This window comes from Canis aureus, chromosome 8 (genome assembly GCF_053574225.1).
Source record: "Canis aureus isolate CA01 chromosome 8, VMU_Caureus_v.1.0, whole genome shotgun sequence".
NCBI lineage: Eukaryota > Metazoa > Chordata > Mammalia > Carnivora > Canidae > Canis > Canis aureus.
This window is the reverse complement of record NC_135618.1, coordinates 46,518,675-46,533,863: the sequence shown is the minus strand read 5'-3', so window position 1 is coordinate 46,533,863 and position 15,189 is coordinate 46,518,675. Positions and strand designations below refer to the sequence as shown.

General features: G+C 45.5%; 1 protein-coding gene across 1 annotated transcript in view; it reads left to right on the top strand.

Annotated features, from left to right (window-relative positions):
- The first annotated feature begins 6,224 nt into the window (after positions 1 to 6,224).
- The window catches only part of LOC144318994 (uncharacterized), a 143,575-nt gene continuing 134,610 nt past the window's right edge, over positions 6,225 to 15,189 (top strand). Inside the window, exons 1-3 of the mRNA XM_077906642.1 lie at positions 6,225 to 6,649; positions 9,981 to 10,034; positions 11,163 to 11,323. Of these exons, the coding sequence (XP_077762768.1) occupies positions 6,553 to 6,649; positions 9,981 to 10,034; positions 11,163 to 11,323 (312 nt within the window). The 5' untranslated portion in view covers positions 6,225 to 6,552. The remainder of the gene's footprint in view (positions 6,650 to 9,980; positions 10,035 to 11,162; positions 11,324 to 15,189) is intronic.

The window sequence follows — 15,189 nt, the reverse complement described above, 5'->3', positions numbered from 1 at the left end:
GTCACTTATTGATGTACATTTGGGTTGTTCCTAGTTTTGAACTTTACAAATAGAACTGTATGAATATTTGTGTCTGAGTCTTTGTGTGGACTTATGCTTTGTTTTTTCCTAGGTAAATATCTCTGAGGGGAGTGGCTAGGTCATATAGGTATATGTATGACTTTGGAAGCACACCTGATAGCTTTATGTGTGTGTCTTTGATGTCTGATGTACAATCTTATTTTTTTTAAGATTTTAATTTTTTTAAAAGATTTTTGATTTCTAAGTAACCTCTATACCCAACATGGGACTCAAACTCACAACCCCAAAATCAAGAGTTGCATGTTCTATTGACTGAGCCAGCCAGGCACCCCTGAGTCTCTTTTATTTGGATGGAAATCTATTGATGGGTTGTTTTCTGTGAACAGCGTGCTCATATGCTTGGTTCATTTATTGAATAATCTTTCTCTCCAACTGTATGTGATGCTGTTTTTATCACATGGTAACTACTGTGCATACTTGATTCCTTTCTGGTCTCTCTGTTCTCCAGTTGAACACAATATGGAGATGCTCAACCAATAATTTCCAACTCCTTTACTATGCCTAGGGATAAATAAATCCAGAGAGGTCACATGACTTTTCTAAGCTCACACTGTTAATTGCACAAGTAAAGAGATGAACTAACATTCCCCATTCCTATGCCAGCTTTTCCACTCAGCAGGGAGCAGGCTTTATTTCAAAGATAAAAGATGGGGCAAAAAGTTGAAATCATACAATGCCAGCTCTGAGATTGCAATGAAATGAAATTGGAAACTAATAATAGAAAGATAGCAGGAAAATTCCAAGTACTTGGTGATTAAACAATACACTTTTAAATAACTTGTGAGTCAAAGGAGAGCTCTCAGGAGAACCCAAAAAGTATTTTGAACTAAGTAAAAATGAAGACTTATCAAAATTTGTGGGACTCCAAAACAAAGCAGCCCAGATGAGTTTACTGTAAATTCTACCAAACATTCAAGGAGGAAATAATGCCGGTTCTCTATAATCTTTTTTGAAAGATAGAAGCAGAGAGGATACTTCCTGATTCTGTGAGGCCAGCATTAATCCACTACTGAAATCAGACAAACACATTATAAAAACAAAACAAAAAAGCCAAGCAACAAACCATAGGCCAATATCTTTCATGACCCTAAATGCAATAGTCCTCAACAAAATATTAGCAAATTGAATCCAACAATGTATAAAAGGAATTATACACCATAACCAAGTGGGATTTATCCCAAGTATGCGAGGCCAGTTCAGCATTTAAAAATCAATTAATGTTAAAAAAAAAAAAAAAGATCAATTAATGTAATCCAGCACATCAAACAGACTAAAGAAAAAAAAAATCACATGATTGTATCAGTAGATGCAGGTAAAGCATTTGGAAAAATCCAGTACCCATTCATGATAAAAACTCTCAGTAAACCAGAAATAGAAGCAGAATTCCTCAACATGTTAAAAAATGTCTGCAAAAAAATCTACAGTTGGGGATCCCCGAGTGGCTCAGCGGTTTAGCGCCTGCCTTTGGCCCAGGGCGCGATCCTAGAGTCCTGGGATCGAGTGCTGCATCGGGCTCCCGGCATGGAGCCTACTTTTCCCTCCTCCTGTGTCTCTGCCTCTCTCTCTCTCTCTCTTTCTCTCTATATCATAAATAAATAAATAAATCTTAAAAAAAAATCTACAGTTAACATCATACTTAATGGTAAGAAACTAGAAGTTTCCCCACTGAGATTGAAAGTAAGGCAAGGATGTTCCCTCTCACCACTCCTTTTCAACATCATCCTGGAAATTCTAGCTAATGCAATAGGACAAGGAAATATACAGATTGGGAAGGAAAAACAATACATCTGTCTTTCTTCCCAGATAATATGACCATCTATGTATAAAATCTGAAAGAAGTGACTAAAAAACTCGGAACTATTAAGCTATTATAGTAAAGTTGCAAGACACAAGATTAATATACAAAAGTCATTTGCCTTCCTATCTATTAACAACAAACAAATGGAATTTGAAAATTTAACATCACCCTTTCTAGTAGCATTCTCAAAATGTAATATCTAGGTACAACCCTAACAAAACATGTATAGGATCTAGAGGAGGAAAACTATAAAACTCTGTTGAAAGAAATAAAAGAACTGAATATATATGCAAAAGATCCTAACAGACACCACACCAAAGACCTATGGATGGCAAATAAGCACGTGAAAAGATACTCTATATCATAGGTCATCTGGGAAATGCAAATTAAATGATGAATTTTGTGTTATGCCTATTTATACCTATTTGAATGGCTAAGATCTGAAACACTGACAACATCAAATGCTGATGAGGATTTGGAGCCATGGGAACTCTCCTACAATGCCAGTGGGAATGCAAAATGGTGCAGTCACTTTGGAAGACGGTTGGTGGTTTCTTAGAAAACTAAATGTACTCTTACCATGTGACCCAGCAATCATGCTCTTTGGTATTTACCCAAAGAAGTTAAGAACTTATGTTCACACAACAGTGTCTGGCTAGCTCAGTTGGTAGAGCATGTGACTCCTGATCTTGGGGTCATGAGCTCAACCCCCATGTTGAGCACAGAGCCTACTTAAAAAATAAACAAACTGATGTCCACACAGAGCTCTGCACGCAGATGTTTATATAGCAGCATTATCCATAATTGCCCAAACTTGGAAGCAACCAGGGTGTCCATCGGTAGGTGGATGGATAAACAAACATGGTACATCCAGGTAACATTGGATATTATTCTGTTCTAAAGAGAAAAGACCTATCAAGCCATGAAAAGGTGGGAGGAACCTTAGATGCATATTCCTAAGTGAAAGAAGCCAATGTGAGAAGGCTACAGACTATGTGATTCCAAATGTATTACATTCTGGAAAAGACAAAAGTATGGAGACTGTGAAGACATCAGTGATTTTCAGGGACTGAGAGAGGGAAGGACGAATAGGTGACTCACAGGGGATTTTTATGGCAGTGACAATACTCCATATGGTGGAAAGATAGATACAGATCATTACACACATGTCCAAACCCGTAGAATGTACAACACCGAGAGTGAGCCCTGAGATAAAGTATGAACTTTGGATGATAACGATGTGTCGATGTAGGTTCTTCAACTGCATTAGATTCCCCATGGGGCTGGAGTCATTTGATGACAGGGGAGGCTATGCATGTGTGGGGACAGGAGGTATGTGGGAAATCTCTATGCCTTCCTCTCAATTTTGCTATAAATCTAAAACTGCTCAAAAAAATGAAGTCTTAAAAAAATAAAATAAAAAATGAAGTCTTAAAAAATATGGTGGGAGTGGCTCATCAAGAACCAAATCTTTTGTGAAATCCTCTACCCAGGTAAGAAGAGCTCACTGCACCCCTTACTGGTTCCCTACAGTGGGGTAGCTCTTGCCCAACCTATGCACAATTATGCCATCTTTTGATGGATCAAAATGAAGGTTTGTTAGTTTTCGTAACTCTGACTTGGGTGTGATGGGCCTTAATTTATCTTCTGCCTTAGTTCAGAACCAGGAGCTCAATCTCCAGTTATTTGGCAAGTGCAGCCCTGCCTTTTTTTTTTTTTCCAAGGAGGAAACTGGACTTAGTTTTGGTGAGAGGATGAGGAGAGGGGAGGAGGGTTGTCTAGGAGGGTCTTTCTGTGCATCAAGTCCTTGAGTCCTGGTGCTCCAGCCAATGGGTTCACCAGCTTTTTGTCCAGTAACAAGAGAAACCTGGGGAAGTGGGACCAGAGATGCAGAGAGCTCTACCCTGGCCAGCTCCCATTGTAGGACGGGGTAATAGAATACCCTGCTAGTCATCAGAATGGTCTGGAAGGAGGTCCCCCTCTCCCCCTTGGGGGTTCTGATTTTCCAGGCCTAGAATATGATGCCACTGGGTTGACTGGGAACCACCACATGAAACATGGCAAAGTTTTCTCTCAAATTCCTCACCATGAACAGGGGAGGATTCAGAGACTAGTCTCTTGGAGGAGAAGATGGAAAAAGTGATAACTGAGGAGCTAGGCTGCAGAGTTGAGAGAGGAGAGAGACTGGAGCCAGGTGGAGTCCAGCTGTGTGACTTTGAGCAAATGACTTAGCCTCTCTGTGTCCCACTTCCTTGTCTGTACAATGGGATGACACTGGTTCTACCTCATGGGTGGTTTTGGTGGTGGGGTGAGGGGGAAGGTTGGACTGAATGAGTTAATACTCAGTGAATGCTTTGCCCAGTGCCCGATACAATTTTGTAAAAAATTGAGATATATTTGATATACAACACTGTGTAAGTTGAAGTGTACAATGCATTGACTTGATGCATTTATATCACAACACGGTTGCCACTGTAGCATTAGCTAACGCCACTATGGTGTCACTCAACTATCATTTCTTCTGGTATCAGGGACAACTCAGATTTAATCTCTTAGCAAGTTTAAAGTTTATCATCCAGTTTTCTGGTCTGTAATCACTATACTGTGTATAAGGTCTCCAGGACTTATCTACTGGCTACAAGTATACAATTTTCTTTTTTTTAATTCATGATTTTGAGAGCGAGAGAGTGAACAAGCATAGAGGGAGAGGGAGAAGCAGACTCCCTGCTGAGCAGGGAGCCTGATGTGGGACTCGATCCCAGGACCCTGAGATCATGACCTGAGCCAAAGGCAGATGCTTAATGGACTGAGCTACCCTGGGGCCCCTAAATTTTCTAATATCATTATTACTATTATTATTATTATTATTTTATTATTATTATTTTTTTAGGTTTCAAGGAAATCTGTCTTGTAAACTCCCACTGATTCCCTGACATTAAAACCATTCCTTTCTCAGAACCAAGGCTCTGCTTGGTATGCTTCACGTCTTCCGTGTGTGCATCTCCTTTCCCTCCTGGGATTTTATCTCCTACAGGCCCACCCTGTCGGATATACTTTTCTTCTCTTCTTTATTGCTTTTGGTGCCACCCAGAACATGCCGTGGGCCTCCAGGCAGCTGAAAGAGAATTTCTTACATCTTCAGCCCTATGGATGGGGGGTGGGTGGCTGCAGTGAGAATGTCTGAGCTGGTGGGCAGGAAGGTGAATTACTGGATTCAACATATGAAAAGAAAGGGGGCCAAGTGCCAAAGTACAATTGATTGTTTCTAGAAAGCAACCTCAGGTGTCAACCTGTCGGCCGGGTCTCCGTTGAAGTCTGAGAAAGCCACATTGAATGAATGTACACCCATCACTGCCCATCAGGGGATGAATGAATGAACAGTCTGTGGTTTCTCCATCCCGTGGAACAGTACGCAGCCACAAGGAGGAGGGAAGCACTGGCCTCTTGCTAGAAGGTGTGTGAACCTGGAAAACCTGGTGCTCAGCGCAGGAGACCTCTCACCAACAGCCATGTAGTGAATGATTCAATATGAAATGTCCATAGAGGGCAAGTCCGTGGGGGACAGAAAGGAGATCAGTAGTGACCTGGGACTGGGGTGACAGGGAAGGAGGAGTGACTGTCTACTGGTGATGGGGTTTCCTTTTATGGTGAGGAAAATATTCTAAAATGGGTTGTGGTGGTGTTTGCACAATGCTTGTGCACTTTCAATGAGAGAATTGTATGATCTGTAGCCTATCCTAGAAAGCGGCTTATAAAAATCCTACTCATTGTGGGAAGTAGGTGCTGATGAGGAGGTGCTGGGCCTGGAGTGCTGAAGGAGGGTGGTGTTGGCTGCCTGGAGCCTAAGAACCAAAGCTGAGGTGCTTTCAGCTGGGCAAGAGGAGGTGGGGTCTGGGAAAGGACATTAAACATGAATGAGCAGACCTCTCACAATTTTTTTTTCTTTAAAGATTTTGTTCATTTATTTGACAGAGCACAAGCAGGAGGAGTGGCAGGCAGAGGGAGAAGCAGAGAGCCCGACACGACACGGGACTCCATCCCAGGACCCTGGGATCAGGACCTGAGCGGAAGGCAGACCCTTAATGGTCTGAGCCACCCAGGTGTACCCCTTCCTGCCTCTTCTTAACTGCTGTCCTAATGTGTCACGGAGGGAGGCCTTGAGCCTGAGCTCTGAAAGACCCTGCAGCTGTCCCCTGTTAGGTGACAGCCATTGCTGAGGCCTGGCTTCGCTTACCCAGAGCAGTGGGACAGACAAGCCAGACCTCACAAGCCAGTGATGATGGTTTGTTTCATGACATTGTGAAAGCTCTCAATGCTGCCATTTGAAAGTGGCTAAAATGGTCAATTTGATTAGACCCCAATTAAAAAAAAAAATCAAAACCGTGTTTGCCTTCTGCCCTGAGAGCTCCATTTACAAGGCTTGAAGAGGCAAACCTTTCTTTCCCCTATACTGAAAAGGGATTTTCCCCCTCATTGCTCAGAAGCCCCCCCTCCTCCCGGATAGAGCCCTAAGAACTTCATTGGAGGCTTCTGATTGGTTGGGGCTTTGCTCTGGAAGCCCCCCTCCTCCCCTTCCCACCGGCTCTGGGTTGAGAGAGTTGATCCAGGCTGAACCCGCCCCTTTGGAAAAGAAAATTTCTTTCAGGGTGCCCTGTGCCATCGGAGAGAGGCTGATGGTGTGGGGCTCCCTTGGGCTGGTGGCGGTGCTGGTGCCCATGGGGCTCCTCGGTCTGGTCCTGCCCTGGGCGCTGGTGGCAGTGACTTTGGGGGGTAAGTAAAGCTGCTGCGGTCCTGTTTCTGTCTGGGACGAAGCTGGGACAGCAGCTCATCTACCTGGGACTGTATTTTTGTAGCCAGATGCCTGTTCCCCTGTTCCCCTGCCTTTCTCGGTTTTGCCTTTCACGGGGAAAAGGAGAGAGAGAGCTTACAGGTGGATCCTTCATTTCTTGGTCCTGTCTTCCACCAACATCCTCTGAAAACTGAGACCAGATCTGTAACCCTGAGGGATGAAATGCTGACCCAGGGCTCCTGGGCCTGTGTATGGGGATGCTTAGCTGTCTGCGGGGTGCGAGGTGGGTGTGCTTGAAGATCATAAGCAGCTCTCTGATGCAGGGCAACTGGGTGAAATGAGCTTTTATCTGTTGTCTGTTTATTGCAGAAGGGTCTCGGGCAGCAATTTGTGAGCATATTGTGAGCCAAATATGTAATGTGAAAGTTTCCAAGCAGCCATGTTTACAAAATGTTAAAAAGGAGCAGGTGACATTAATTCTAAGAATATATTTTACTGGACCCACTAGAGCCAAAATCTCATTAGAAAATGTAGTCAATGTCAAAAAAAAAAAGAAAAGAAAAAAAGAAAATGTAGTCAATGTCAAAAAGGATTAATGAGCTATGTTTTCTGTTCTTTGAAATCCAGCGCGTATTTGATACTGAGAGCATATTTCAGTTTTTTAGAAGATTTTATTAGAGTTTTAGAGTTGTCTCTAAAGCCAACGTGGGGCCTGAACTTAAAACCCTGAGATCCGGAGTCATGCACTCTACCAAGTGAGTCAGCCAGGTGCCCCCATATTTCACTTTGAATGCTAAATATCCATTGCAAATACTTGATGTGTATTTCCATTTCCTAAGATTCCGAGTTGAAAAAGGAGTTTCGTATACTGAGTCGTTTTAAGCATACTTAGGTTTTCCAATAACTGACTTTAGTATTGCTTTTTATTTTAAAATTAAACTAATGACAAAATTTAACAAATTACAAAATGAAAAGTTCCTCCATAACAGCAGCCACATTGCAGATGCCCAAAAGCCACGCGTGGCTGGCATCGTCTAGTGTATGGGATGGTGCAGGTCAGATTGTGGCTGTTTTTTTGTTTTTGGGTTTTTCTTTTTTGTTTTGCTATATTTTCAGCCCTTGTCGCCTGGTGCACAGTAGGTGCTCTGTAGATCTGTGCTGGATAAATGAATGAGTGGGGACCAGAACTGACATCTGAGAAAGCTGAAATGGGACCCGATTTCATTCCTGGGCTCTAGAGATCACATCAAGTTCAGTCCCTTTGAGTCTTTCCCTAGAAATGAGTAGAAGCCAAAAGGAAGATTTCTTACCTCTCAAGACTCTGTGTTTCCCCCTCCTTTGTAGGATTATTGAATCGCTCTGAAACTTTTTTCTTTTAATTTGAATATTATCTTTTTAAGTGCTTGAGAAGAGGAAGGGAACTTGGTTGGAGCTCAGTGCTCTTTGCACACACCTTGTTTCTGGAGCTCTTGGTGGATGGGGGCTTGTGGGCTTGGCTGCTTTGCAGCGTGGCTGGTGGAAAGCACATGTAGAGGTTGCTGGATGAGCAGACAAGCAGACTGCTGGGTCTGTGCACAACTGGGAGTTTAATGACGCTGCATAAATTAACATTTATACATAAAGAAGGTTAATTTGGTGCCCAAGAATACATGTTATCAAAGACTTGGAGTAAAATTGGAAGAGAAATCCATTGAGTTAAATGTCTCTGAAATGTGGTTTTATCCATTGATATTCTACTTGAAGGCAAAGTGCATTTTGTTAGACGACACAAAACATTTGAGAGGTGGGAATATCCTACCATGTTCTGTTGTTTCAAAGTTCCAAACAAGACAGTGTAAAATGCACTTTCCCCTATTTGGGGGAAGTGCTTTGTCTTTCAAGAAATTAAGCAGGTGGGCAGGAGTAATGATTAGCAGTTGGGCACAGTGGGGTGGTTCTGAGGATAGAAAGGGTGTTGTTGGAAAGCCATTGTATGAACACGGCTGCAGGTGGACACCCGGCTGAGGCTGTTCCAGGAGGGCTGATCGTGGCCCAGAAAGATCCAGACAAGTGGCTGGTTGATGAGGGTTGACAGGAGGGGGAAGTGGTGAGGCCTTAGGCTGGGATAGGTGGAGGGAGAGATGCTGGCAAAGAGGGCTGGGGGATTCCCTGCAGAGGGACCTCAGTGGCCTGAGGTAGGGGCTAAGGAGGTCGGAGTCCATGCTGTTCATTCTGTGGTTGACTTGTGCAGCTGAGAAGGTGGTGGTCATGGTGGGGGGGGGGGCAGGGATGAGGTGGCCCCAGACCCACCGGGGAGCAGCGCTAGACACCATCATTCACTGCTACAGCCTGTTGGTCTGGCTGGTCTGGCTTTGTTGGTCCACAGTGGTCAGGGAGGGCCCTGCTGGGGCAAGATCTGAAGGAGCCTGGAGTGTGGAGAGCAGGAGGATGAGTGTTCAGGCAGGAGGGAACAGCATGTGCAAAAGCCCTGAGCTGAAGAGCCAGTGTGGCTGGAGGATGAGGGCAGGATGAGATGTGGCCAGAAGGCAAGCAGAGGCCAGCTTTTGCGGTAAGGACGTCCTTATGAGTGCATGTGGCTTAGGGGTGGTGGGCAGGGGACCTAGGAGCTGTTAAACCAGCAGGGATGTGATCAGGTTTAGGGTTTTAAGGTGACTCTAGCTGTGCACAATGAATTATGGACACGGAGGTGGGGGGATAGTTAGGTCACTGCAATCATCTAGGCAAGAGAAGGCATGGCTTTGCTTAGAGTGATGGCCAGGGAGGTGGAGCTGGAGGGAGGGAGAAGAGGAAGAGATGGAGAGGGAGGCATGGTGGATGGATGGAGGTGGGGAGGATGGGATAGATAGATGGAGGGATGGATAGGTGGAGGGGAGGAAGGGACAGATGGATAGAGGGAGGGATTGAGGGAGGGAGAGAGGAGAGGAGGAAGGCAGGGATGGATAGATGGAGGGAGAGGTGGATAGAGGGAGGGAGGAGGTCCTGCATTTGTGGATGCAATTTGCAGAGGGTGCTGATGTGCTGGATTTGGGGGTGGCAATAAGGGAAAAGAGTAGAAGCGCAGAGGACTCCCGGGTCACCAGCTGAAGCAATCAGGGCAGTGGTGTGGGCACCGGGGAAGAAGAGGAGCAGGTTGGGTGAGGGATGGGGCGTTCACTCCCCGCCCTGTGAGGGAGAGGAGAGCTGCCATCAATCATCTCTCATCCCCTTGGACCCTTAAACGTCCCATCCACAAGCAGGGATTGGGGCCCATGGGTCGGGGCTGTCCTCCTCCCAGCCTTGCCCTCGCTCGTGCCATCTGATCTGTGATTTCAGAAATACCGGATTCGCTGGTGAGGCAGGCGGCCTCCTGCCTGACGGCGTGCACAGGTGAGCAAGTCTCTCGGGAGACCTTATGGCACCTCGGGTGCCCAGGAGACAGGATGGGGTGGAGGGTGGGGTGGGGGGTGTGTGGGAGCAAAGCCGACCAGCTGCCAGGTGCGCTTAGGGTCAGCCTCAGCAGGCACGTCCCCGTTCCCAGGAGAGGCCTGCGGGAAAGGCCACCTGGTCATCGGCTGTTAGAGAAGCAAACACCACACCCAAGGTAAGCGGCCTCCTACCTTGTGGTCCCCAGGGGAGAATAAACACCTGTGCTGGGTGACTCTGTTTGCATTTTGGGGTGGAGTACAGGAGAGGACCTTAGGGCAAATTCTTTGGAGGGAGAGAAGCATCCTGGGAGTGAAAGGTGTGGTTGTGTTTGATTGAGCACCTGAAATGTTAATTCCCTTGCGAACCCCAGAGAAGGGTGAGGTGTCATAGTGAGTTGGATTTTACATTCGGTCCCCTGGCCTACATAGAAGCTTAGAAAGGCATAGAGATGTCTGCTCCCTAAATCAGCCCTTCCTGCCATCCCACTGCCCTGGAGGCAGGTCACCCCGTAAAGGACCAGGGCTACCCTCTCCTATACACGCTACTGTCCTCAAGGCAGTGGGAGAGGAATCGGGCTTCCAAGGCTGGCATCCCAGCTGTGACCTTGGGTGAGTTAGGTAACCTCTCTGAGCCTCTGTCCCTACCTCTGTGAAATGGGGACAATAAGAGCACCCACTTCAGAGTTGGTGAAAGAGCCTGGACGGGTTCACTTAAGTGTAACTCGGTGGTTCTGAATCAGGATGATTGCCCCCTCAAGGATCTTTGCAATGTCTAGAGATAGTTTTGGTGATCATGACTGGGTGTCACATTGAGTGGGGAGAGGCCAAAGATGACATGTAACCCCCTTAGGAGGGGGCCTTAGCATCTGAGAACACCGGTTAACGGTTACTAAGCGCTTGCTGTTACTATTTCAACTTTCTTTTTCACCCTCTTAGGAGTGTGCAGCACCCCCCGGCCTTCCCCTGCACTGGGAGGTCCAGATGGAGGGAGGGAGGTGGGAACGAGGATGTCTAAACAGTCTCAGTGGAGTTGGGTCCCAGAGGGTGATGGGTCATCAAGGTGACACTGGGCCCTCTATCTGCTCTCCAGGGTCAGCTGATCCCCACCTCCCTGTGGGCACCAGATACACCTATCACTTTTCCACCAACACCAGTACTGGCCTGCAGGGGGACCCAGTGGAGAGGGGTGGCCTTGGCCTCCAAGGCTTGGTCATGGTCGATGTGCTTGGCCCGTGCCAGATGGCCTTATGGGTGAGTGTCTCTGGGCAACCAAGAGGTCACAGTGATACTGGGGTGGGGGTGGGGGGCAAGGGGGAGCCACAGACCCGCCCTCCCCTCCCAGACTTTCCAATGGAGAGGAGATTTCTGAGGAATCTCAAAATCAACTAGTCGGGACTCCAGAGGATAATGTGGGAGTGTGGTGCCATTTTGGTTGTAGGACATGCCCAGTGGGGGAAGAGCAATGGTTTAAAAAAAAAAAGAGTGAGGGTATTCCTTGGAGCAAGTAGAACCATGGGATGGGGAGAAGCTGTGTCCTTGGTAGGAATGAATGTCAAAGCTGGGGAACCTGTAGGTCCCAAGCGTGAACAGAGCCAAACCAAGTCACGGCCTTGTAGGCAAATGAACAGACTGGAGACATACTCAGTGTCTATTTTTTTTTTTTTTTAATGCTAAAAACAAACAAAATGAGTCAGTAGCAGCACACAATTTGCTTTGTGAAAACTGGTCCTGCAGGAAAAAAAACAAAAACAAAACCCTAGCTGCTGCTGGTAATTTGATGGACGTGAGTGGACAATAAAGACACCAATGAAGGGACGCCTGGGTGGCTCAGCGGTCGGGCGTCTGCCTTTCGGCTCAGTGTGTGATCCTGGAGTTCCTGGCACCTCCAGGCCTGTCCTGGGTGGCCTTATACTGGATACTGTTCCTTACAGTGCCTGGGTCCATGGCTCAGGTTAAAGGCAAATAGTAAGGCAGAGTGGTGGTGGTGGTTCTGGGTTCAGCTGAGGCAGAATTATGGGTTAGACTTGGTGGTCTTAGGTTTCTATTTATCAAGATTTTTCCCAAAGCTCCTTCGTGTTCTTGCAAGTGGAAGTGCCTGCCCATTCTTTCCTGTCTCCTTTCTGATGATTCTCATGTGTTTCCTGGACAGACCCTCCCACTCTGCATAAATGCCTCTTAGTTTCACTGGAATCTTCCATGCTTGAGAAGCATTTTTGAGCCGCCTGGAGTGCTTGCTGATGAGAGTTTCTCAAAACTTTTTTTTTTTTTAATGTCTTCATGTAGATCACAGGATGGGGTTTTCATGGGGTGGCTCTGAGATGCCTCTGAATTATTAAACTATCCAAAATGTCTGTCCTACTCAGACCTGCCACTTCATTGGTGTCTTTATTGTCCACTCATGTCCATCAAAATACCAGCAGAAGCTAGGTTTTTTTTTTTTTTTTTGTACCTGCAGGACCAGTTTTCACAAAGCAAATTGTGTGCTGCTGCTGACTCATTAGTTTGTTTTGTTTTTAGTATTAAAAAAAAACTGATGGGACTGTGGGTGGCTTGGTCAGTTGAACATCTGACTCTTGATTTTGGCTCAGGTTGTCATCTCAGGGTTGTGAGATCGAGCCTGGTGTCAGGCTCCACGCTGCTTGTGGAGGCCGCTTAAGATTCTCTGTTTCCTTCTTCTCCTCCCCCTACCTGCACTCTTTAGAAAACAATTTAAAAAAGGATAACATCCAGTGTTGTCAAGAATAGAAAATAAAATAGCTTATATCAAAGATTTTTGGTAAAAATGAAAATTTTACAGCCACTCAGGAGGTAATCAGTTATATAGATTTTTGTGTACAGAGTGTGAAAATAAGTTTTCAGAACAATGAATTTTCACAAACAGAACATGTGTGTGTACTCACCACCAGATCAAGAAACAAAATATAACCCCCTACCCCCAGCTGCCTTCATGGTCACTTTTCCAAAGGCCTCCCTGAGTTCTAAACACCATGGATTAGTTTTGTCTGTCTTTGGACTTTTTTTCTAATGGCATTATGCAGGATGTTCTTTTCCTTTTGGGTCTGGCTTCTTCTTATTCTTTGTATGTGTGTGTGTGTGTGGGGGGGAGGTAAAATATACATCACAAAATTTAGTTAATTAATTAATTAACATTTAATTAATTAACATTTTAAAGCAGGCTCCACACCCAGCATGGAGCCCAGCATGGGGCTTGACCTCACGACCCAGAGATCAAGACCTGAGCTGAGATTCAAGAATTGGACACTTAACTGACTGAGCCACCCATGTGCCCATATTATTTTATTAACCATTTTAAGGGTATAATTATTGGCAACAAACGCCATTTACAGTGGTGTGTGTGTGACCATCACCGCTACACGACTCCAGATGATTCTTCATCATCCCAAACAGAAGCACTACACCCATTACACAATAACACCCCCTTACTCTTCCCCACCAGCCCCCTGGATCTCTAGTCTACTTCCTGCCTATAGGAATGATAGGGCTCATGAGGTATGCCCTAGAAGTGGAATCACTTATCAATCACTTATCACAATCAATATGTAAACCTCTGTGTCTGGGTTCTTTCACTTAGGATAATGTTTTCAAGGTTCATCCACATCCTAGTATGTATTGGATCTTCATTTTTTAAAAATGTGTTTTTTAGGGATGCCTGGGTGGCTCAGCAGTTAAGCGTCTGCCTCTGTGTCTCTCGTGAATAAACAAATCTTTTTAAAATTTTAATTTAATTTAAAAATGGTTAAAAAGAGGGTGCCTGGGTGGCTCAGTCAGTTAAGCATCCAACTCTTGATTTTGGTTCATGTCATTATCTTAGGGTTTTGAATTGAGCCCCACATTGGGCTCCCCAATCAGCAGGGAGTCTGCTTCTCTCTCTCTCTCTCCCCACCCCACTCCCTCTGCCCCTCCTCCCCTGTAAAATAAATAAATAAAATCTTTGAGATTTATTTATTTTTCATGAAAGACACAGAAAGAGAGAGAGGGGGGGCACAGGCAGAGGGAGAAGCAGGCTCCACGCAGGGAGCTCGAGGTGGGACTCGATCCCAGACCCAGGATCATGCCCTGAGCCAAAGGCAAATGCTCAACTGCTGAGCCACCTAGGTGACCCTTTTAACTCATTTTAAAAAAATATTTTATTTATTTATTTATTAGAGAATGAGCAGGGTGAGGGCAGGGGGAGCAGCAGACTCCCCACCGAGCGGGGAGCCTGACGTGGGGCTCCATCCCAGGACCCTGGGATCATGACCTGAGCCAAAGGCAGACACTTAACTGACTGAGCCACCCGGGTGCCCCATTTTTAGGTATACAGTTCAGTAGGTTTTCAAAAAATATCTTCCATGTCTCCATGTAAAATTGTGAGCATATGGAGTACAGTTACAATGGGTAGCATTCAAACAAGAGGTCAGACAGTAAGTGGTATCAGTTCCATGGCTGAGGGATTCATTGTTCAGGACAACCTCCAGGTACCAAGTGGGGCTGTACTTCACCCCGACGTGTCAAGCCTGGGTGACTGGGGAGATGACGGACCCTCTGTTGGGGGAGGAGAGCTGGTTTTCAGGAGAGATTGGAAATGGGTTTTAGGCCAGATGAGTGAAGATTAGTCACTTTGGAGAAGTGAAATCCTAGGGCAGTGAAACCACTCTGTATGATACCATAATAGTGGACACACATCCTTATCCATGTGTCCGAACCCATAGAAGGGACACTGCCAAGAGTGAACCCTGGTGTAAACTCTGGGCTTTGGGTGATGATGATGTGTCTTCAGGTTCATTGATTGTAATAAATGTGCCTCCCTGGTGGGGATGTTGGTAATAGAGGAGGATACGGGTATATATGGGGTATATGGGAAATCTCCCTATGTTGTTCTCAATATGGCTATAAACCTAATACTGTTCTAGAGAAAGAGTCTTTTTGTTTTTTTAAAGTGATATTAGTTATCTCTTAAGAGATATCTCTCAAGAGGCAATTTTTGGGGATGGTTTTCTTTTTCATCTTTAGAAAGACTGTTGTCTTTGGCAATAAGTACACGTACACACATGTACATATATACCCATAGTGCTATTGGGACATCCAAGTTTTTTATTCATGGCGGGCAAAGTCTT